The sequence below is a fragment of the Erpetoichthys calabaricus genome, chromosome 15 (genome assembly GCF_900747795.2).
Source record: "Erpetoichthys calabaricus chromosome 15, fErpCal1.3, whole genome shotgun sequence".
NCBI classification, from domain to species: domain Eukaryota; kingdom Metazoa; phylum Chordata; class Cladistia; order Polypteriformes; family Polypteridae; genus Erpetoichthys; species Erpetoichthys calabaricus.
In genome coordinates this window covers 18,954,346-18,978,915 of record NC_041408.2, presented here as the reverse complement: position 1 = coordinate 18,978,915, position 24,570 = coordinate 18,954,346, and the positions used below count along the sequence as shown (strand labels likewise).

At 42.8% G+C, this 24,570-nt stretch overlaps 1 protein-coding gene across 1 annotated transcript in view; it reads right to left on the bottom strand.

The window, feature by feature from the left end:
• epas1b (endothelial PAS domain protein 1b) overlaps positions 1-24,570 on the bottom strand; it is a 143,305-nt gene that overhangs the window by 17,810 nt on the left and 100,925 nt on the right. Inside the window, exons 8-12 of the mRNA XM_028820680.2 lie at positions 16,745-16,892; positions 16,451-16,659; positions 16,040-16,233; positions 11,662-11,772; positions 9,042-9,496 (exon numbers count right to left, since the gene is read on the bottom strand). Coding sequence (XP_028676513.1) covers positions 9,042-9,496; positions 11,662-11,772; positions 16,040-16,233; positions 16,451-16,659; positions 16,745-16,892 — 1,117 coding nt within the window. The remainder of the gene's footprint in view (positions 1-9,041; positions 9,497-11,661; positions 11,773-16,039; positions 16,234-16,450; positions 16,660-16,744; positions 16,893-24,570) is intronic.

The following is a 24,570-nucleotide window of genomic DNA, read 5'->3' as shown; positions in this document are numbered from 1 at the left end:
CTGTGTAATGCACCTGGGCTTGAAGTCTTGAAGTAATAGTATTATTACTGGAAGTTGCACTATTATTTATTTTATTATTATTTATTAGTTTAAATATTATGCAGTTTAATGATGGTAAAGATGTTTAAAAAGTCCCTTTAACATTGTCAGTGGACAGAGATGGTTAACATTAACAAAGTGTAGTTGGTTTACAAAAAATATTTACAATTTATTCCTTTTCTAAGACGTGTTCAGTGCAATACAACTTTTGACAAGCACCTCTGGATATTTGACTAAGTCTAAATGCCTCTTTGGATGGTTGAAAATATGTTGTCAAAATTATAGTTTAAGTTGTTTGCAAACGTTGTTCAATAAAAAGACTATTTTGACTGTAACTGTCATGCAATGTGATTCCTTCTCTTCATTACTGCCACCCCCTTGAAAACTATCACTTTATGGGGCCATGCAAACCTGGATTAATACTTGTGTGCACATTAAAATGTCTTTTTGTACAATGTACAATGCTCTTGACAGTGGAATTGGTTATTCTTAGCCAGTAATTGCAGTGGAAATGTGGTTAACGTCCACTCATGCATGGGAAAAAAATACAGTGAAACCGATATAATTTTAAAAAATACAGTGATATAGAATTTTGGTCATACCACCCAGCACTACTCAGGAAGGTCTAAAACATTGAGATTTATCAAACTCTTGAGTGTCGAATTCTTTCACGATTCTTATACTTTCTCTACTATACAGAATTGTGTGTTTGGTAATGTAGTACAAAGAAGTCTTAGTTAATGTACAGCAAGGAATCCTCCAGAAGTAGTCAATGAAGGAGGACAAATATGTCCATCCATCCATCCATCCATTATCAAACCCGCTATATCCTAACTACAGGGTCACGGGGGTCTGCTGGAGCCAGGACAATACAAATATCAGACATCTCCAAACCAAACTTTACTCTACAAAATGAAGAAAATTTAAAATGGCAGATAAAAAATGGGGATTAGGAATGCTGGTTAGTGCTAGTCGACACACACTAATGCCTTACTTAGGTGGAAAATCTTTAACTGTGAATTTTGAAGCACAATTATATTTACTTTAGAGAATTTTTAAGAACACAACATGCCTTCAAATATTTCTTCCTTATGACTTCCATTGAACTGTGGCTGTTCATATTTTCCTTCAGCTAATGCATTTTGTTGAATGTCGGTTTCAGTGCAGGCATTCCATACTCATTCATTTTTTGAATATGTTGTGGACCACCGGGGAGCATACGGCTGCCCTAACCTGACACAGACACATTTAGTTACAGGTGGGAAAGCACTTCCTTCGCTCCCCACAAGAGCACAATGTTCACAACACCAAAGCACTGTCTTTCGCGCCGCCACTCCTTAGCCCTTCTTCCTCCCGACTCTGGCCCTTGAGTAGTGGCGACTGGCCCCTTTCACAGGGTTCCTCCAATGAATTCCTGGCGCCCAACGACCTTCTTCCCAAGTCACTTCCTGGTGTGGCAGAAGTGCTGCCAAACAGGGCCCTGTAAACATCCAGGCGCCCCCTAGTGGTGGCCACAGGCCCCAGCGGGGATGAGCTTCCATGCTCCAAACCCGTGGTCACATTGCAAGCCAAGGGGGCTGCCCTCTATTGGTCCAGGGGAAAACCTGTCCTGAAATTACTCTCTCGCCCTGGCCATCCGCCACAGTGTACCTACAGTAGATGCCACATGGGCTGGATAAGCATCCCAGCCAGGAGAGGGGATGGTTCCTTACCCAGACGGGAGACTCCTAATATGCAGATAAGCATCCCGGCCGAGGAGGAAGAAGGGATCAGACCCAGAAGGAAGAACTAAAAGGGATGGACGGACAGCCCACTGGGAAAGAAAGACGTCACTGGAGGCTTTTTATTCCCCCAGCATGCTAGATGGCAACAGCCCTGGATGTCGTTGCCGAGTAGGAAACCAGCAAGGCATGCCAGGAGATATAGTCCAGCAGAACAAATCTGCTGGAGTCACTGGGGGACACAAGAGGGCACTACAGGGAGACAGATATGGATGATAAATTGGACTGGACTGCCAATACTGATGCTCTGTGCAAGAGAGGACAGAGCCGGGTATACTTCCTTAGAAGACTGGCGTCCTTCAACATCTGCAATAAGATGCTGCAGATGTTCTATCAGATGGTTGTGGCGAGTGCCCTCTTCTACGCAGTGGTGTGCTGGGGAGGCAGCATTAAGAAGAAGGACGGCTCACGACTGGACAAACTGATGAGGAAGGCAGGCTCTATTGTAGGCATGGAGCTGGACAGTTTGACATCTGTGGCAGAGCGACGGGCGCTCAGCAGGCTCCTATCAATTATGGAGAATCCACTGCATCCACTAAATAGTATCATCTCCAGACAGAGGAGCAGCTTCAGCGACAGATTGCTGTCACCGTCCTGCTCCACTGACAGACTGAGGAGATCGTTCCTCCCCCAAACTATGCGACTCTTCAATTCCACCCAGGGGGGTAAATGTTAACATTATACAAAGTTATTGTCTGTTTTTACCTACATTTTTATTACTCTTTAATTTAATATTGGTTTTTTTTGTATCAGTATGCTGCTGCTGGAGTATGTGAATTTCCCCTTGGAATTAATAAAGTATCTATCTATCTATCTATCTATCTATCTATCTATCTATCTATCTATCTATCTATCTATCTATCTATCTATCTATCTATCTATCTATCTCTACAAGCTATAATGGACTTTCGTGTGACCCAGAAGTGCTTCCATCGGGCAATCGCTCTGGCACCAGAAGTACTCCCGGGTCTGAAATAAAAGGGACCGCACTCCCTAGGCAACACTTGACTGGAGGAGGACAGTGTGGTGGTGAGAAAATTATAGCGAGGAGAGAAAAACTATGTTTTTGTGCTTATTGTGACATATTTAATGTGATTTGGTTAATAAATCAACCTTTAATTGAACCCGGGACTGTGCTTGTATGTTCGTGTTGGGGTTTGGGCTGTTGATGCCCGGGTTTCCATCACACTACATTATTTAATAAAATGTTTACAGGTTTGTAGGAGAGAAGAAAAGTTTGGCTTTAGTGGTTACCAGTCGTGCAAACAAATATAATTTAGTTTCAAACCAAAAAAATTCAAACTACTGTGGTGGATTGCCGGCTTCTTTCTCCGGCCCTCACCCCCAGGCCGCCAGGAGGAGCTCTCCCAGCAGCGTGGACATGCCCTGAGTTCCAGCAGGGCCTCATGGACTATGTAGTTTTTATACACAGCCCTGCTGGATACCTTGGGGGCCACCAGGCGTCGCTGTAGGGGGGCTCGTAGGCTCGCATGTGCCCTATAACCCGGGGGTACGTCATGGTCACGTGACAGGAAGAAACGATGTGCTCCCGGGTTGAAGAAAAGGACTGTTTACCCTGACCCGGAAGGGAAAAGGAACTGTGGACTGTTGAATGGGAACACCTCCGGGTCAGGGTGTATAAAAGGACTCTGGGAAGCCCAGAACATTGAGCTGAGCTGGGAGGAAGGGTGGCAAAGTGTCTGGGCGAGGAGGATTGGTTTATTGAGAATTGCGATTTATATGAATAGGGTGTGGAGAGTGCTTTGTGCACAATATTCTTATAAAATAAAGAATATTTATACTTTTACCTGGTGTTCAGAGTGGTACCTGAGGGTTCAAGAGGTGGACAAAGCCTCTAACTGTCACACTACTATTAAACAGGATTGCTACAAGAATTTAATTGCTATTCTCATTTCAATTATAAATTTAAAGTACTGCTTACTAATGTTGAAGTTTAAAATATTTACAAATAACTTCCTGGAATTCAGCAGGTAGACAGATAAACCAAAAAAATGTTGGTTTGAAAGAAGGATCAGCAATCAACACTTTAATCTTTCTTCTAGGCAAACATTTTGAAAAATGTATGAGAGTGCAGCTGACGATTGACGCATGCAGCTATGTCTGCAAATGCCACAAGCTGCCCCGACCTTACAAGCAGCACTTCTTTTTCCAAGGCCTTATATAATTGGCGTACGTACTAAGTGAATCTTGCGCTATACTGACACACAGTCAAAAACAAAAGTTTATGTTTGGAAAATGTGTTTTATGGTATTAGAAAAGACACTGGACAATTGTATGGAGTAGAAAGAAACAGGCGTATAAACTCGTCATACACAATCACCAGCTTCCTTCCATAGTTTATAGACATGCAGGTTAGGTGTATAGGCGATGCTAAACTGGCCCTAGTGTGTGTCTGTGTGTATGTTTTTTTCCCTGCGAGGGCCTGGTGTCCTTTTCAGGGTCTGTTCCTGCCTTGCATGCTATGCTAGTTGGGTTAGGCTTTAGCATAGACCCCCAACCCGCACCCCTGGTCTAAATTAATAAGCGCATTCGAAAATGACGTGACATTTCCACTCTAAGAGAAGAGACATTCTCACAAATGACTTCTTGTACAAACCCACTTTTAGACTGCTGAGGTAAGTGGCCGTAAACATTTTCTGAATGGTTACACCTGTAAATACTTTTACTTATTATGTGCTCCATATCTAAGGTTAGGTGAAATGTGTGTGAAACTTTCAAATCAGGTTAAAAAAGAAACGCTCTAAATCAGATTTAGATTGAAATGTACCGCTACGCTTGCACTCTCTCCCTGCCTCTGTGTGTGTTTTTCTCCTTCTATTCTGGCGCTCCTCTGCGTATCACAAAAATGCGAGTGTAGAGTTAATGCGATTTTTAAATTAGACCGGGACAGGCACTAATTCTTAGTGACTGTGAACTTCATAAGTACTATATATACTCGCATTTTAAGTTCTCCCACGGATAAGTCGGAACTTGATTTTACTGTATAATTTCCGGTATTTTATAATGTCGGTCGTATAAGTCAAATGTGGAAAACTCACGCTATTGATCCAAGAGATTATGATATGCTAACACCGACCTGAGAGAGTAACCACAGAGCACACGGCCTTTTTTTTCTCTCTATTGTGCTTACGTGATCACATGGTAATACCTAAACTATTCCAATGCGATGTTTGCACTGTTTTGTGTTTTTTGCATCTCACACCCTCATATACCTTTATCGTAAGAGCATCTCTTATCTACGACGGAGCGTTCGATCAGAAGAAAATATGAAGCTGGTTTTAAATTAAAAGTCATTGACGTGGCGAAAGAAATTGTTAACTGAGCTGCTGAAACAAAATTCGACGTGTCTGAGGAACTGGCCCAAGATTGGAGGAGGCAAGATGTAAAAAAAAATTTAAGTGTCGCATTTTTGAACAGGCGTATAATTCGGGGTCTGATTTTATGATCAATTTTTTAGGTTTCAAGACCCAACTTATACACAAGTATATATGGTAGGTAAGTACAGACGTAAGGTATAAGAGGAAAACGGGTGTCCCGGCTAATGAGATGGGGGAAAAATACACTTCCCAGATGGGAGGCCCGAACAAAGACGAATTGGCCAGCGGAGCAGAGAAATAATTTTGTTGGCAGATGGCAGGAGATAATGGATGGACCAGAGGAAGCTGAAATTTGGGAGAGGTTCCATTCTTTCCTTCATACACAAGGTAGTGGTGGTCCTCATATAAGAACCCAGTTGGGATACCCGCAGGGGTGCTTGGGATATGGAGTCCGGAATGTGCAACCCTGTCGGAGGTTCCTATGTTCCAATAGAGGGTGCTGTTGGGGGACGACCTCCCTACTTTCATTATTACCCGGAAGTGCTTCCTGGAGGACGCGGGTATGACATTCTCAGGCTCGGCATAAAAGGAAGTTCGTTCCCACACGTGGATGAGTCGTAGTCAGGGAGGCAGCGAGTGAAACTCAACAGACCCAGAGTCGGGAGGAAGAGGGGCAAAGTTTGCTGGCGGAGGAGTGGAGGTGGAAGACGGAGAGAGAGAAAGAAGAAGAGAAAGTGCTGTGCTGTGCTGTTTATTGGTGCTTTGTACAGTGTTGTACATTGGGGAACAAAGTAAAGGCTTTCCATGGCGGAAAATAAAACACGAGTGTTGCTGGACTTGAGCCTGGTTGGGGGAGCTGGTGCGCCCCCTGGTGGCCACAATGGATATTTCAATATAACCAGACAAGCAGCCAAAGTTGTGATTTTCCTCACTTTTGTAAAAACAGTATACAATGCAAAAACAAAAACAAATTAAAGACATGCGCAACCACATATTTCTCAAACGCTGGCTCAACCCAATAAGTGCATATCTGCTTGAATGTGAAGACATTAATTAAATACAGCACCTACTCCTTGCCAAAGTGAATAAATTGACAGAATCGTTATTCGTGAGCTAAAAGTTACCATGCTGTGTGGTAAAGTGAGGTTCGCAACTGATCGGCATCTTTTTAAATAAATAATCGCTGCGCTGGTGTCTTGGTAGGAGGGGGCGTGGTAGCGTGGCAAGAGCAGTTCTTGGGTGCGATGTGGGAGTGGGTGGTCCCTACACTAAGTGCACAGGTGCAGGATCATCCATGACCATAATTGGGGCCAGGACCTGCGAATCGTCACAGCTGTGCCACGTAACCATTTTAAAAGGGGAAGCAAGAGTGTAAGAAGTGGGGGGGGTTTGGGAGAAATGAAAACCTGAATGGAGGTTTCTGGGTAGAGAGAGGAAGAAGAAGAAGAGGAGAAAAGAACCGGTGTGTGCATACGTGAGCAGGGTCGTGGGTGAGAATGCAGGCAGCTGGGAGAAGAGTCCCTGGGAAGAAGTGTGTGGCCGACACTCGGGGGTGCAGTCGGAAGTGATTGCTCCAGCTGAGCAGTTCCAAGGAGCAGGAGCAACCAGGAAGGTGAACGGCTCGCTGTGTAAGACTGGGAAGGCAGTGGGGGTCGGGGAGGCCTGGGAGGTGAGCATCGGGGTGAGTGCCCTGGCCATTGGGGAGCCGAGTCTTGGTCCGGGGTGGGAGCCTGTGCCGTAGACAGTAAATGGAAGGCAAAGGGACTTGAAGGAAGGTCAGCTGCGTCTGCTGTTAGGGTGACTCCTCTGCTGTAAGGCCCGTGGTGGGTAAGCAGAGGAGCCGCCAGTTAAAAGAAGGCAAAGGCACTGGGCTTTTAGAAAGAACAGTTCCTGCCAGTGGATTTTAACCTCGTTGTAAAGATTTATTTCATTGGATTTTAACCTCCACGTTTTGCACCTGTTTTTAAATTGATTATTTATTTATTGATTATTTTTAATTTGTTTTAATAAAAGCACTAAACACTTATGCACCTTCCCCTTGCTTCGTGTGGTGTCCTCATTTGTACAGCTCATCCCGGTCATAACTATCAACGGTATTGGGTTTCGGGGGCTCCTATAATGCAAGTGGGAGCACCGTCACACACTGATGGTAATGGGATAGGCTTATTTGCATGACATATTTTCCTTTATTTTTTGTCACTCTGAAACCACAACCATTCTTCACCACTCTGTTTTCTACATTAACGCACTGCTTCTCACACCACTGCAACTCAGCAGATGTCTGGGAATACAGACACACCAGTGGTTAAACATTTCCTGAAAATCTTCCCCTTTTACCCAATGACTTGCTGCACATGTAAGCCATGATGACAAGCTCACAAAATAAAATTGGTCAGTTTGAGAAGGCTTGCACTAAAATCTCAAGTGAGGAGTAAAAAAAGTGAACTTGAATCACATGAGTCTATGTACATGTTATAGTAGGAAAGATAGACCCACCATTTATAGTGATGGTTTTTCTGTGAATTCTCTTTGACAGAATTACATGTTGTGGTGGATGGCTGAGACCCTTGCCTGGCTGGGACGTCTGGAGAATGGAAGGACCGGGAGAGGGACAATATCTCCTCTGAGATGTAAGAGGGCAGCCCCCCTGGATTACATTAGAGTCACGGGATTGGAGCTTGGAAGCTCAACCCTGTTGGGGCCCGTGGCCACTGGCAGGGGGCGCCTGGACAATTCCGGAGCCCTGGACTGCAGCACTTCCACCACACTTAGATGTGCTGCCAGAAGAGAATCCAGGTGCACCTTTGGCCTGGTCCAGCCACTCGGGTCCTCAACATCGAAGATCCTGTGAGCCTGATCACCCTCTGGGAATTACGCCACGTGGCAGTAGTGCTGTAACTGGCGCTCCCCCACAATGCAGGTAATGTGCCTCAATCAGGACTCTGTCAGCAACACAAAGTCAAACCAGCGGTTCCCAATGATTCTCCAAAGAGACACAGTACTGAAGGAGTCTGATTCAAACCCTAATCCTAAGCCTAACCCTGACCCTGGGCAAGAGGACACGATTCTCCAAAGAGACACAGTACCAAAGGAGTCCAGTCTTCATCTCAGGTCACTGGATAGCGTCCATGTCTCGCAACCATGCAGCACTTCCGCCACAAAATCGTCAGGGTGCACCCAGAACAGACCCGGGTGAACTATAAAAGGGGTCGCCTCACTCCATTCTGGGAGCCGGAGTCAGGAGTCAGGAGACAGAGCTTGCGAGGAGAGGAGTAGAGGCGACAGAAGAACAGAGAAGAAGAAGAAGAAGGGAAAGAAAAGGACTGTGAGTTAGTTGTGGCTGTTTGGGATTACTGTGTGCCGTGAAGAAGAAAATGAACGTGTGTGATTTTGGACTTTTGTCCTGTGTCATTCTGCAGCTGGGCGTCTTCTACAATGTCTAATTGTGAGTACTGCACAAACTGAGTGTGAGCCAGAAAATACACTCAAGTATTTCAAGTATAAGTGTTTAGCTCTTGAAATGCATGTTTAGTGTTTTATGAACGTATACAGTTGCTCGCTGCAATAACGGCTATTTGGTATTCCTAATTTCGCTTTGCCACCTACAATCCAACGCTAAGAGTGCCTTCAGCTTTTCAAGTTACTATAGAGGCTTGGCACTCCATGCCTGCCCGAGTATGAGAACTCCTGTTTTGTCCTGCACAGCTTCCCTATTCATGACACTTTGCTGCAATAATAGCAGTTTACATGTAAAGGAATTACAAGTCATGTTAGTACTGCATCCAGGCCTAAAGGCCACTTCCAGAATTATTATATTACAGGATATGCTCAATTGACATCTGAAACTTAATAATTCAGTATATATTACTTAAATCCCTAGTACCTTTGTTTGTAGACTGAAGGCTGGTGGTGTGGCTGATGCGCCGTTATCCCTGAAAGCTGATCTACAGCTCTCCACTTCGCTAGCGGGCAATTAAATGGAGGATCGGGAGGCCACTGTATGTTTTGCCGTCCTCCCATTGAAGAAAGTGGAGTGCTGGAAGGTGTTAAGTACGGGGGTGCCACGTTACTTCCTGCATAGGACAGGAGAGTGTGGGGTCTGTGAGGCACAGTGTTGGAACTTGGCTTCTCGTTGGGTGGTGCAAAGACAGAGCAGAACTTATCCGAAACCAGAGGCTGAAAGAGACTGGTAACATTGCTAAAGCTGGGATTCCTGTTACTGGGAGGGTTCTCAACCAGAGGATGTTCCTCCTGGCAAATAGGGTTCAACTGGAAATCTTCTCCATCCATTGGGATATAAGGTGCTAGGGTCTCCAGGTCCAGATCACTGAGCTCGGGCTAAAAAAAGAAACAAAGATATATATCAGCCTTAGATGTATTTTTGCCTTTTTGTCTTGAGGACCTTGTAAACTTTCAACTGAAAGGCATAATCATCCATGCACGATTCTGATAATGACAGACAGGCCACAGTGTATTTTGAATTACATATTGTAACTAGAAGTGCGCTGATGCTATAAACTGGAGATATGCAACACATGTCAATAGTGACCACTACCCAATGACCACTGGTTCACAAGTAGCACTGAATCCATAGGCTTAGGAGAAATATATAATTAATGAAATGGATCAAATACCAGAAAACGTATCTAATAATAATAATACATTTTATTTATTCATAGGCGCCTTTCTAAACACGAACAATAGATAAAACTCTGATTATAAACAAAACTAAAAATACAAAAATTAAAATCAGACAGAGCAATTGTAGTCAAAGAGAAAAATCAGTCTTAACAGATGACCTTTAAGTTTAAATTTGAAGAGTGAGAATGAATCGATGTTTCGAAGCTCCGATGGTAGTGAGTTCCAAAGCTGGGGAGCAGAGCAACTGAATGGTAAGACGGATGAAGGGGACAGTCAAGTGGATGGAGGAAGAGGATCTAAGGGTGCGGGAGGGAATGGCAATATGGAGGAGGTCAGACAGATATGGAGGGGCAAGGTTGTGGAGAGCCTTAAATGTTGGCAGGAGAATTTTGAAGTCAATACAGAAATAATAATTCTTTTCTTTGCATTTATATAGCGCTTTTCTCACTATTCAAAGTGCTCAGCGATTGCGGGTTAAGGGCCTTGGCTCAAGGGCCCAACAGAGCAAAGTCCCTTTTGGCATTTTACGGGATTCGAACCGGCAACCTTCCGATTACCAGTGCAGATCCCTAGCCTCAGAACCACCACTCCGCCAATGCTAACTTACCTGGAAGCCGGTGAAGCTGCGGGAGTGATATGGTGAATAGAGGGGGTTCTAGTAATGATGCGGGCAGCTGAATTCTGGATCAGTTGAAGCTTATAGAGATTTACGAGAAAGACCAAAGAAAAGGGAATTGCAATAATCCAAACGAGAAGTGATAAGGCTATGAACAAGGATAGCAGTTGTATGGGGAGTGCGGGAGGAGCGATTACAATTAATGTTACGCAAGTGGAAATATGGAGACCAGGAGATGTTATTGATGTGGGACTGAAAAGATAAAGTGCTGTCAAGGATGACACCCAGACAGAGGAATTATCAATAACAAATGAAAAATGATCAGTTTTGGATAATGTTGATTTTGTATCAATGAGGAGAACCTCAGTTTTGTCACTATTTAATTTAAGAAAATTTGAAGAAAACCAGGATTTAATTTCTGCTATGCAATCAATAAGTGAGGAGGGTGGAAAGGAAGCAGTAGGTTTGCCAGTGAGATAGAGCTGGGTGTCATCAACATAACAGTGGAAGCCAATGTTATATTTATGAAAGATATTACCAAGGGGAAGGAGGTAAATAATGAAAAGGAGGGGACCAGGACAGAGCCTTGGGGCACATTTGAAGTAAAAGTTTTAAGCTGAACAAACTGAGTGCGGCCTGACAGGTAGGATCTGAACCAGTCTAGTGGAGTGTGGGTAATGCCAATCGAAGATAACCTATTGAGAAGAGTAGTGTGACAAATAGTGTCAAAGGCCGCACTCAGATCAAGGAGGATGAGAATAGGAATTAAACCAGAATCAGCTGCCATAAGGAGGTCGTCAGTAATTTTGATAAGCGTCGTTCCTGTACTATGGAGGGGGTGAAAACCAGACTGCAAAAATGCAGGGTGTGCAGTTTGGGTTGTCACCTGGTTTGACATACTGTATATATAATGTGAAGTGAAATAGCCTTCATTAGGACGCGTTTCCAGGAAACCTGCTACTTCCCAAAGGTTCTTTTTGTGAGGGAGTTGTTAACGTGACGAAAGTGCATGGATAAGTTTAGTTTCTCGCTTTTCTCCACCCAACATTAACAATTCCAAATCAGCACATTTAACACCAAAGACAATAAATGTTGATATCGACTCGTAAAATTGGGATGTGGCATCCTATGGAATTTACATATACAGTATATTTAAAAGTAAGTCGATATCTAACCTTTTCACTCAGGCAGTATAATCAGTATATGAATGAACATTTTGCTCATAAACAACTGAAAAATGACTAACCTGAGTTTGGCACTGGCTTTTGGATTCAGTATCCATTGCAAACAGCTTTTCTGTCAGCTCCACCTTCAGTTCACTGTCCATGGTGCTGTAGTAGTCTCCCGGACTGCTTGGCTAGGACAATAAATGACAGCCATGTTAATGGGGTCTGAAAACAGCTCTTCAGTGTTTATAATCCACTATTAGATGAAACGGAAACACCAGGAAGAAAGCAAATAGTCTACAAAACTGTTTGTGGGGAATTGCACAAATAATCTTGACAGGTCGACAGATTCTTTACAATGTAACAGGGGTTTCCAAAGTGAACAGTGTAAATAGTATTTGAAATTTGGTAACATGAAAGTAGGAGGGCAAACTAAAATAAAAAATAATCCAACAATTTTGACCTCTTGAGTCGATGATGGTGGTTCTATGCAACTTGTCTCCATTCGCATGGCTTTATATACTAAGCAGAAGGGGAAATCAGCATACCACACACCCAAACATATCATAATTAAAGACTTTTCCTTTTGACAATCAGTAAACTTACTACTGTTCCTTTTTGCGTGTATCAATGCATACAATGTACTGTATAATTCTGGGTGGCATATGCTGCCATTATACTTGTCATGTAGGTTTTATCATTACTGCCTTGGACTTGCCAGAGTTGACATGTTTTAAATGTCACCATCTGCATGCAATGCAGTACATACTGTACAGTACAGAAATCCATACTCAACCAGTACTTTTGTGATAAGCCTGCATTCTTTTCTAGTTCTTGTTTTGGTCAATATTTCACAGATATGTCAACTGCAGAAACTGCAGAGAAAAGACAAACTTGCATAGCCGCTAATACACATGCGAGGCGAGCACATCGGCAAAACGAAACCACCGAGGAAAGAGAAACTCGCTTAGCCGCTGAAAAACAATGGAGGCGAGCACATCGGTAAAACGAAACCACTGAGGAAAGAGAAACTCGCTTAGCGGCTGAAAGACAACGGAGGCGAGCACATCGGTAAAACGAAACCACCGAGGAAAGAGAAACTCGCTTAGCCGCTGAAAGACAATGGAAGTGAGCACATCGGCAAAACGAAACCACTGAGGAAAGAGAAACTCGCTTAGCGGCTGAAAGACAATGGAGGTGAGCACATTGGCAAAATGAAACCACCGAGGAAAGAGAAACTCGTTTAGCTGCTGAAAGACAATGGAGGCAAGCAGGTCGGCAAAATGAAACCACCGAGGAAAGAGAAACTCGCTTAGCCATTGAAAGACAATGGAGGCGAGCACATCGGTAAAACGAAACCGCCGAGGAAAGAGAAACTCGCTTAGCGGCTGAAAGACAATGGAGGTGAGCATATCGGCAAAACGAAACCACTGAGGAAAGAGAAACTCGCTTAGCGGCTGAAAGACAATGGAGGTGAGCACATTGGCAAAATGAAACCACCGAGGAAAGAGAAACTCATTTAGCTGCTGAAAGACAATGGAGGCGAGCACATCGGCAAAATGAAACCACCGAGGAAAGAGAAACTCGCTTAGCCACTGAAAGACAATGGAGGCGAGCACATCGGTAAAACGAAACCGCCGAGGAAAGAGAAACTCGTTTAGCCGCTGAAAGACAATGGAGGCAAGCACATTAGCAAAATGAAACCACAGAGGAAAGAAAACCTTGCATAGCGGCTAATACACAAGCGAGGCGAGCACATCGGCAAAACGAAACCACTGAGGAGAAAGAAACTTGCTTAGTCGCTGATATACAACGAGGCAAGCAGGTCGGCAAAACGAAACCGCCGAGGAACGAGAACCTCACTTAGCCACTAACGATGCGATTAATGCTCTAGAATCCATGGTTTCTAGGAGCCCATGCTTTTTACAGTAAGGGCTTACACAGTTAGTATAAAAAAATGATGTCATTATATTGGAAATGCTGCAAGATTAAGAAACTTTCTTCAATCATTTAAGTTTTTTTTTTTTTTTTTTTTTGCAAAATGTCTTTTATATATAATTTCAAACATAAAAGTGATTTTCATAAAGCTATTTTGAAACTATTATTTTCACAAAACTATTTTGCTATTATTACATTATGACTTACACATGATTTTGAAAATAAATCGTATAGCTCCACCAGACACTTGCCTGCTCGTTTTGAGTAGAAATGAATTTAACAAAACAGTTTAGAAAAGGGGTCTCCAACTCTGGTCCTGGAGGGCCGCAGTGGCTGCAGGTTTTCATTCTAACCTTTTTCTTAATTGGGGACATGTTTATTCTGCTAATTAACTACTTTTGAATTTGTTTTAATTGACTCAGACCCCTTAATTAACAGCCAAATAATAATTAGATACAAAATGTGAAAAATTTTATTTTATCTGAAAATAAAGAAAGGTGAAGGTCTCAAGGATGTTAATCTGCTCAGGTCTTCAAAACATTTTAGCAGAGCTCTTAGAAAAGAGAAAATCAAAACTTTCGGAAATGTCTGCTATTGCACAATGAGAGCAGCAACAAATCATGGAATTAAAGAGCGTTTTAATTAACAACAAGACTCGGTGCCTAATTAAGCAACTGGTTGGAGTTTGAGGCCCTGACTTAGTTGGCCTTCTGTTGGCTCACTCATTTCACATTTCATTTCTGTTTGGGTGCCATTTAAGGAAAGAAAAGAAGCAATTCAGAGGAACAATGAAGAAATTCAGGGGACCAAATCTTAAAAAACAAGTTGTGGCACGTGGCTGGGGGTGGTACCCAGCCGGGACGCCCAGGAGGACCGGAGGAGGGCTTGTGCCTCCTCCAGACCACGAGGGGGCAACCGTCCTGGTTGTTTGGGGGGGCTATGGGTACCAAGCTTTGAAGCTCAACCCTGTAGGGGCCCGTGGTCACCACCAGGGGGCGCCCGGATGCCTTGGGAGCCCTGGACCTCAGCACTTCCGCTACACTCGGAAGTGCTGGGGGGAAGAAGAGCAGGGACACCCGGAGTGCTTCCAGGAATGCAGCCGGCACTTCCGCCACACTGGGGCGTGTCGGTGGAATGTTGTCGGAAGACACCTGGAGCACATCCGGGTGCTTATAAAAGGGGCCACCTCCATTCACTCAGGGCTAGAGTCGGGTGAGGAAAAGGATGAGGTCTGGAGAAGAGAGTGGAGGCGGCCTGAAGAGATGAGGCAGAGTGTGAGAGGCCTGGACTTTGGGGGAGTATCTTGGGGTTTTGTGTGCATTTATTACTGGAAATAATAGTTGTAAATAAACGTGTGGTGGTGCATAATACCATGTCTGCCTGTCTGTGTCCGAGGCCTGTTCCACAAAGTCAACTAAAAGTAATGGGAAAGGAGTTAATTAGCAGCAAAAACTGGTCACTAATTAAGAAAAGGGTTAGAATGAAAACCTGCAGCCACTGTGGCCCTCCAGGACTGGAGTTGGGGTCCCCAGTTTAGAAAGTGGTTAGCTGATACTGTCCACAGGTAGTAAATCAATAATGTGAGCACCGGTTATTACTGTTAAATCTACGTAATGCAGTTTGGGAGTCTCAATCAACCACCTGCAAGGAAAATGCGCCATGATGGGTGGTGAATGAAGACGGAGTGCCTTTTAAAAACTCACTAGCAGCCTGGTGATGAGTAGAAAGATAATGCGTTCAAGCAAACATCTTGAGCAGAGGCCTTTCAACACACACTGATTGCCTGCCAGTCAGCTGGGAACAACCATGAAAAGTTCTTCTTTACCTCAGGCAGTCAGGTTGCCTGTCCTGTGCATGCTGGAGGTTATGATTGTTGACAGTCAGGCGTATTACCTTGTGAGGAACAAGATGCCGTGGCACCTAGGTGCAAACTCCATCTTACATTACCAATATCCACAGTATTTCTTCTATATGGACTCATTGGGCAGTAAGGAACCTTTCGATGTCGGGGTGTCATAAACAGTAAGTGAAACTGTAACTCAGGGTTAAAAGGCTTAGCACAGCTATAAATATCACTTATCAAGCATGCTCAGCTTGTATGCTCCCCTTTCCCAGGGCACATGCCAAGACACCTTACAAATGTAAAGATATGAAAAAGTGTAAATTTACTTGTAAATTTGAGACATTTTAAAAAGTCCAGAAAGGTGGGCCCTGGTAAGCTATGTTGGAGACAAGAGAATATTAGGGACCAGGCAATAGGAAAGATGGCTGATGTACAGTAGCTGTGATGGGAGCATTCTTTTTTCAATTTAAGTTTGAATATACTATAATTTGCGGTGGGTTGGCACCCTGCCCGGGATTGATTCCTGCCTTGTGCCCTGTGTTGGCTGGGATTGGCTCCAGCAGACCCCCGTGACCCTGTGTTCGGATTCAGCGGGTTGGAAAATGGATGGATGGATATACTGTAATAAGCAATGCTGAAAGAATGATTCAATGATGCCCAAGGCTATGCACACCTACCGTTGAACAGCTGCTAGTGCTACTGAGGCTGGGTGTGCAGCTCCCAGGGGCTCCTTGTGGTACGATGAAGGCTCCAAGATTGTTTGCCTCTGAATGGCTATTTGTCTTGATGTTCTCCATTTGAAGCCAGGCCTTCTTGGGGGGATGAATCGCCTTCTGATTGAAGATGGGAGGTTCATCAAATGGCTTTGCCCCTGTAGTGCCAAGAAGAGATAACTCTGATGAAAGAGAGGCACTGTGCCAGGTGTTTAGTTAGCCCAAAGTATCATGTTTAAACAACACGATTCTGTTTATGAGACCACTGCCAAGTTGAAATCAGATCTGTCAAGGCTGGCACCACAAACGGAAAGGTGCAAAGGGCGGGTGACACCATGTATTGTCTAGAAATTGATTTTAGAGAAGAGCTCTTACCAAAGTCTAAGGAAATGATGGCATCTCCAGGTGTGGGGGCCAGTTGGGCAAGTTCTTCTGGCTCCTCTTTCAGCTTTGTGAACAGAAGCTCACTGCTGTCAGATGCTGGCATGCCACTTGAGAAGAAGTTGCTCATGCTGATGACATGTGGCTTGAAAAGTGACTCTGTCTGGTCCATGGAAAAGATGATGCTGTCTTCCTCAATCTCACTGTAGAGGTGGACAATATAGAATGGTGGGGATGCAGCATGTTCAGGGAATGAGAAGAAAAATGAAAAGCAAGCATGGCACCTACCTCAGCACATAATTGATGCACACGATGCACTGTGGTTGGGAGTTGCGACTGTTGTAGATAACCGTCCCTTGGGTCTCAATCCATACATACCCACCATGCTTTGCCAGCATGCGGTACTGCCCAGAAACGGCCTGTCCTTTAGTACACACTGTGGAGAAAGACAGTGGGCTTCATGTGGACCAGAAATATGAGGAAAAGGTGCAATTCAGACCTGGGAAAAATTACAATTAAAATCCTGATCTAGTGGCCTAGCAGTCAACTAGCATATTTGATTCTGGAAACTGGTGGAACTTCAAGTATCCCAATCTAAATACAGAACTTTGTTGTACCCCTCTAGCCTTAAGAATCTTAATGGAATAGGATGAACTATAAGTTGTGCAGCAGCAGCATTGTCATTGGTTATGCACCAAGCCTCTGAGACTTTCATTAGTATAACTAGGGGGCTTCGCCCCCTGTTCGCTTCGCATGCCAATCCCCCGGCCTGAGCTACATGCCAGCAACTTCGCATCTTAGCCGCTCGCATATGTGGATTTCACTTTCACCAAACAACAAATCTTTTAATTCTTGCCGATACACCTCTTCATTGGGAAGACACACTACTTTTCCCTGATGGCAATACGAATTAGACGATCTACAAGTTTCCGACAATATCTACATACTTCTGTCATATCACCTATCTCCATATATTCAATCTCTATTCGCTTTTACCTTTTCATCAATATCGCATTGAATTTTGATTCTGTGTTTGGAATTACATCATGACAACGCAATGTATAACTGCCGTGAGTGAATATCATTTCTTTCTCTCTACACGAACTGTGTCTAACAATAGCATTCACACAAATAAGAGAAATGATTGAACCGTGTGCGTGGCTGTAAATGTTTTAGATGTGAGCAGGACTTCTCCATATCTCTTTGCATTAAGTCTTGTCTCACGGGCCTTGAAATTTTCTCTCGCGCAATTTTACTTTCACCTAACAACCAGTCTTTTAATTCTCGTGGTTACGCCTCTGCATTGGGAAGAAACACTACTTTTCTCTGATGGCAACATGAATTAGACGATCTACAAGTCTCCGACTTAAAGTTTAAATCCGAACAATATCTACATACTTCTGTCATATCACCTACGTCCATATATTCGATCTCTTTTCCCTGTTCTGTTATTTTAACGAGTAATAATTTCCGTTTGTTTGCGCTAATGCGATCTTTACTATCATTTGTTTGAGACTTTTGAATTTTCATACTTCCGTTATCTCTAACCTGCTCTGCATGTGTATCGCACCAATGTTTTTGAATTGTTTATGATGTTCTACTCTTTGTCTTTTATTTCCGGCCCCGGGCGTGGTTAAATCTCTTAGCACAAAGTCTCATCTGGAGGGACGTGAAAGTATCTCTCTGAGAAAGTCACATCTCGTTTCTCTTCCCAAGATTTCTTTATTGTAATAGAGAGATACAACACAAATAATAATAAATCCAAAGCAAGAATTCAGCAGAGAGTAGAAGGGGGCGAGGGGAAAAAAAAAATCAGACAGTGGCTTTGTTTTGCCCGTATTATTATTTTCTTCACTGTGCATCACTCAGATGCTTCTACCAGTTCTAGGGTCTCATGCTGCCCAGCTGCCTGCATTCATTTAATTTGCTTCAATCTGGGTTGAGTTTTCCATTAGAGTTAGAAAGTTCCCACAGTTGTGTCTCTGTAAAGCCAGCCCTCCTAACTTCGATTCCAGTTCACCGACTCATAAAACCATTTTGAGAATCGCGTGGGCTTCTGCTTGTCTAATTAGGACGAATGGAGCAGAAGTGCAGTGTTTTAATTAGATTTTTTTTTCAACCTCTGTTTTTATTTGTCAAGTATATACAGAAAATGGGGCAGAGGAACTTAGAAACAACTTTTTTCAGGCAAATACAAGAAATTGTAAATAATAAGAGAGTCTCCACGAGAAGTGCAGTTCTAATAGGAGGTGTTTGGGGCTTGTGGCTCGAGTTTAGCTCAATCTTTCATTAATTTGGGAAAGTTTTACTCTCACTTTCATTACTCTTCATTCTCTAAGACCCAAAAGCAGGTGCAATAGGTAAGCATCAGCATAAAAGAGTAAACGGAGGCGCTACAGCAATGGGATCAGTGATTTGCACATGCATTTTTACTCAAGCACTCATTCCTTTATCTAAAAAAGTCCCAAATAAATGTGCTTCCATTGGTGTAGGACAAGAAGCAAACCTAAATAGGATGGCCTGTGCCCACCACTGGACGCACTTAATCATAAATTGCCAGTGTGGCAGACGGTCGGAACGCCCTCATGATGGAAGGACTGGGGGAGAGGGCAACCCCTCTGGCTCACAGCAGTGCCACAGGTTTGGAGCTTAGAAGCTCAACCCTGCCACCACTAGGGGGTGCCTGGACAATTTCTGAGCCCTGGGCTGGAAGGAAATCTGGGAGCACTTCTGGGTGCCCTATAAAAGGGGCCGCCTCACTCTATTCGAGGAGCCGGAGTCGGGAGGAGGGGGATGAAGCTTGCTGGGAAAGGAGTGGAGGTGGCAGAGATGGAGAAGAACAAGAAGGAAGAAAGGATAGATAGATAGATAGATAGATAGATAGATAGATAGATAGATAGATAGATAGATAGATAGATAGATAGATAGATAGATAGATAGATAGATAGATAGATAGATAGATAGATAGATAGATAGATAGATAGATAGATAGATAGATAGATAGATAGATAGATAGATAGATAGATAGATAGATAGATACTTTATTAATCCCCAAGGGGAAATTCACATACTCCAGCAGCAACATACTGATAAAAAACAATATTAAATTAAAGAGTGATAAAAAATGCAGGTATAACAGACAGTAACTTTGTATAATGTTAACGTTTACCCCCCCCCCCCGGTGGAATTGACGAGTCGCATAGTGTGGGGGAGGAACGATCTCCTCAGTCTGTCAGTGGAGCAGGACGGTGACAGCAGTCTGTCGCTGAAGCTGCTCCTCTGTCTGGAGATGATGCTGTTCAGTGGATGGGAAAGGACTGTGTTATGATTTTGGTGCTTCTGTACTGTGTTCTGAAGAAAAGAAAAAGTGTTGCCCCACTTGGAATAAAACATGCGTGCTGGACAGACCTTGTGTCTCGACTCTGTCTGTGTTGGGTAGGGTGGTCCACACCAGTTTAGAATTATCAATTAATCTAACATCAAAGTATTTTTGGATTATCGGAGAAGAAATGCAATGAAGCACCAGGAAAGCATGCAAATTCCACAAACACACACACAACGATCATTCGTCAGATTGAAACTTGCTCATGGAGCTGTGACACAGCAGCACTAATCTTTGGGCCTTCATGTAACCCTTAAAAACTGTTCAGGCCTAACAGACATCATCACTGCTTACCAACTCAAGTCAGCTGCAATCTAAATGCTTCATTCAACTCTTTCTGGAATAATAAAGCCAGTGTGCAAGAGTGAGCTTCAGGACTGCATGGCGACGGATAAATGGCTTATTGGTTTTCATTAAAATATGTTATGCTAATGTTTAAGTGATTTATTTGTTGCATGTGCATGTAAGATAGTTGCACTAAAGTATGACATACTGGTTAGTGATGTTGCCCTTCAGCTTCATTCCAGGGCTGTTTTTCACGTCAGGGAGCTTTGTGTTTATTTCTTTTCCTTCATGTGTTTTTGTGATATGTGATCTGGTGCTACTGCACTTCTTTTGAATATTCATATGTTCAGGGGTATACCACATTACCGTGGAACTCTTACATAACAGAGGCCTCTTCCTGGCTGCAGTAAAAAACACTGTGTAGACTTTACTGTGTTTAGGCTTTCTCATTTTTTTCATTATGCGGCAAAAAAGACTTCAGAGTTACGAAAGCACCCTTCCCATTAGCACATTCACACAAGTGACAGCTACAAAAGAAACTAAATAAGGATGCAAAGGAAACAAAGCCCCTAGGTATATTGCTATGGCTCAGAGCTAAACTTAGAAATGGATGAGTAGTGCATTAAGTACAGTACTAGGGTGAGTTCATCAACAGTTCCATTATTATACCACTTGTGCACCGCTTTCTTCACGTTGTCATCTGTCTTGAATAGACGACCACCCACCAGATGTTTTTATAGCAGTCCAAACAGGTGGAAATCACACGGTGGTGAATAAGGACGATGTGGCAATACCTCAAACTTCAGTTTCTCCAGACAAGCCTTGGTGTTCTTAGCAGTATGTCATTGTCTTGCACCAAAAGGACTCCTTGAGACGGCGGTCCCTGCTGCTTGGATCTAATAGCAGGCTTCACATTGGTCTCCAGCAAATCACAGTAACTCGCACTAGTGGCTGTAGTACCCCTCGGGATGTAGTGCTCGACAAGAACTCAGGTGCACAAGTGGTTGAGAGGACAAGACAAACCCTTTTATTCTGCTGGAATCCAGGCACTGCCAGGCAAGTGCATCGAGAAGTGTGGAGACGACATTGAGAAATGACATGATCAGTTTTGTTAAGGTTCATTCTATTTTCTAATAAATCCCATTTTCTAACTTTTCTAGTTTGACTCCGCCTGATAATGTAAACCAAAGGTGTACAACTGGCAGTTCAGACTGCTTATACACCCTTGGATATAAACTTCCCATCTTAGAGCAGGGGTCCCCAACTCCAGTCCTGGTGGGCTGCAGTGGCTGCAGGTTTTCATTCTAACTCTTTTCTTGATTAGTGACCTGTTTTTGCTGCTAATTAACTTCTTTTGAATTCATTTTAATTGATTTGTTTTTTAAGACTTGCTCATCGTTCCTCCGAGAGTGGAGGAAAAAAATGTTGACTGGCAGCTAAACTGTGAACACTGTGCAGCAAAAAGAAATTTTAAACTGTGATGAGAAGTTATGAGGGGGTTGTGAAATCGGTCATCTTCTGTGATTCCGAATTGTGTTATCTGACATCTTCAAGGCAACGAGATGCAGCAGTTGCATTTGTTAAATCTGAGATGCTCAGTGACCTGAAGTCATGGAGTCTGAAACCAGCCTAAAGTGCATGATGAAATGTATCCATCTGTTTTAAATGTGCAGACCCTGTGGCCTACATCCAAAATGGTTCTGTTTGCAGCACAATGCATCTTTAGATGTAACTTCATTGTACTGTGCAGACATGGCAGTATGCGTGACCTTGACAAATGTTGCTCCCTATGTTTATCTTTTTTGTAAGTCAGAGTACCTAATTTGTCATCTATAGTTTTCATAATTGCTCCTTCTCCACATACAATGAGCTTCATTCATGTGGTCTGGGGCAGGCTGCTGCAACTTGACAGGATACCAGTGAAATTTCAGAGGACTTCTCCAGGCATTAAAAAATGTTCAAGTAATGCAGATTTGCAGTCAGTTGGCTATGAACAAATGGCTGGGACAATTCAAAAGTACTTGTTAGAGCTGGGATCTCAAACGCCAGTCCTGGAGGACCACACTGGCTGCAGGTTTTCATTCTAACCCTTTTCTTAATTAGTGTCCTGTTTTTGTTGCTAATTAACTCCTTTTACATTCATTTTAATTGACTTGTTTTTTAAGATTTGTTCCCCAGAATTTCTTCATCATTCCTCTGAATTGCATCATTTTTTTTCCTTAAACAGAAATGAAACGTGAAGTGAGTGAGTCAACAGAAGACCAACAAAGTCAGGGCCTCAAATGCCAACCAGCTGCTTAATTAGGATCTGATTCTTATCGTTCATTAAACCCATTCTTTAATTCCATGGCCTCTCATTGTGCAATAGCAGACATTTCCAAAATTATTGATTTTCTCTTTTCTAAGAGCTCTAGTCAAATGTTTTGGGGAACTGAGCAGATCAGCATTCCTGAGACCGTCACCTTTCTTTATTTTCAGATATTGTATGATGGACACCAGTTGTTTTGGTTCATTTTGTATCTCATTATTGTTTGGCTACTACTAAAAAATAAAGGGGCTGAGTCTTCAAGAGCAAGTCAATTAAAATGAATTCAAAAGAAGTTAATTAGCAGCACAAACAGGTCACTAATTAAGAAAAGGGTTAGAATGAAAACCTGTAGCCACTGTAGCCCTCCAGGACCGGAGCTGAGAATGACCTGCCACTGATGTTGTATTTTCTGATAGGATAACCAAATTCATTATTACAGTGCTTCTCAAACTCGGTCCTGGGGACCCACTGTGGCTGCAGGTTTTTGTTCCAACCAGCTTCTGTTTTTAATTGGAATCCTGGGCTAATTAAGTGAACTGTTATTGCCCAGATTCTGTGTTTTGGGAACAACATAGAAATTAGAAAACTAAGTTTGGTAAAAAAATAAATAAATAAATAAAATGTACCAAGCAGTTATATGGGAGTAATGTATTTTGTTTTATTTTTAGCAATATTTTCATCTTGATTTTCATTTGACTTTTCCAGGAGTTCTAATAGTTTAATTAATCCATTATTTATTAATTACTGGGTCTGACGCTAATGTAGTTAAAGCCTATCATGATTCAGTGTTGTTTACCTGGGGGTCTGCTCTGCTCATTTTAAATTGTCATTAATAAGATACAATGAAGGGGGAAAACTGCACAGAGAAAGGGCCAAATTTAATGAAATCAACAAAAGAGAGTCAAGGATTGAAATCTATAGCAAAAACAGAAGTATTTCTAAATATCTCTCTATTATAAAAGGAAATCCTGGAACGAGACTTTCTCGGAGATAATTTCAACTCCCGTGAGAGATAATTTCAGGTCCCACAAGAGGAGACTTTAAACTTTAAGTTGGAGATTTGTAGATCGTTTAATTCATGTTCCATCAGGGAAAAGTAGTGTTTCTACCCAATGAAGAGGTCATTTGATACATCTGTCCATCACCTCTGTAAAATTGCATTCCTTCATCTCCGAAACATAGCCAAACTCTGTCCCTGCCTCTCCCTCTATGATGCTGAAAAGCTGGTTCATGCCTTTGTCTCCTCCGGGCTGGACTATTGTAATGCACTCCTCATTGGGATACCCAGCAAGAGCCTTCAAAAGCTCCAACAAATTCAAAATGGTGCTGCAAGGATCCTGATGAGGGTGCGGAAATATGAACACATTTCACCAATCCTTCACTTCATTGGCTCCCTATCCACCTCCGTCTTGAATACAAACTTTGTTTGCTCACTCACCAGTGTATCCATGGAAATGCTCCACAATACCTTAAGGAACTCCTTATATTACAATCCACTACAAGAACCCTTCATCTTGCAAATACCTGCCGCCTTCACCCCCCCTGTGACCAAACTTCATACAATGGGGGACCAAGGCTTTGCAGTGGCTGCTCCATGGCTCTGGAATGGCCTACCAGAGAGCCTGAGAACACAGCACATTGTGGGCTGTTTTAAAAAACAGCTAAAAAGACTTTTCTATTTAGGAAAGCATATTAACAAAATTGTCTCTAATTATTGTTTTATCTTTGTTTTTATCTTGTTGTGTCTTTGTTTGCATTTTTTATGTAGCACTTTGAGGTTTACAACAAATGTAAAGTGCCTTATAAATAAAATAAATTATTATTATTATTATTATTATATCTGCAAGAATTAAAAAATTTGTTGTTTGGTGAAAGTGAAATCCTCATACGCGAGTGGCTGAGACATGAAGTGGCCAGCACCTTTATGGTCCAATCACTTTTCATTCATATGGATGCTATTGTCAGACATAGGTCCTGCGCTCTCAGTTCCAAGCAGGGTCAGAAATAAAAGACAAAGATTAGAAGACAAAGTAAAACGTCGTAAAGAAGTTCAAAAACGTTGGCGCAATACACATGCAGAGCAGGTTAGTGATTATGAAAGTACTAAAATTCGAAAGTCTCAAAAAACTGATAGTAAAG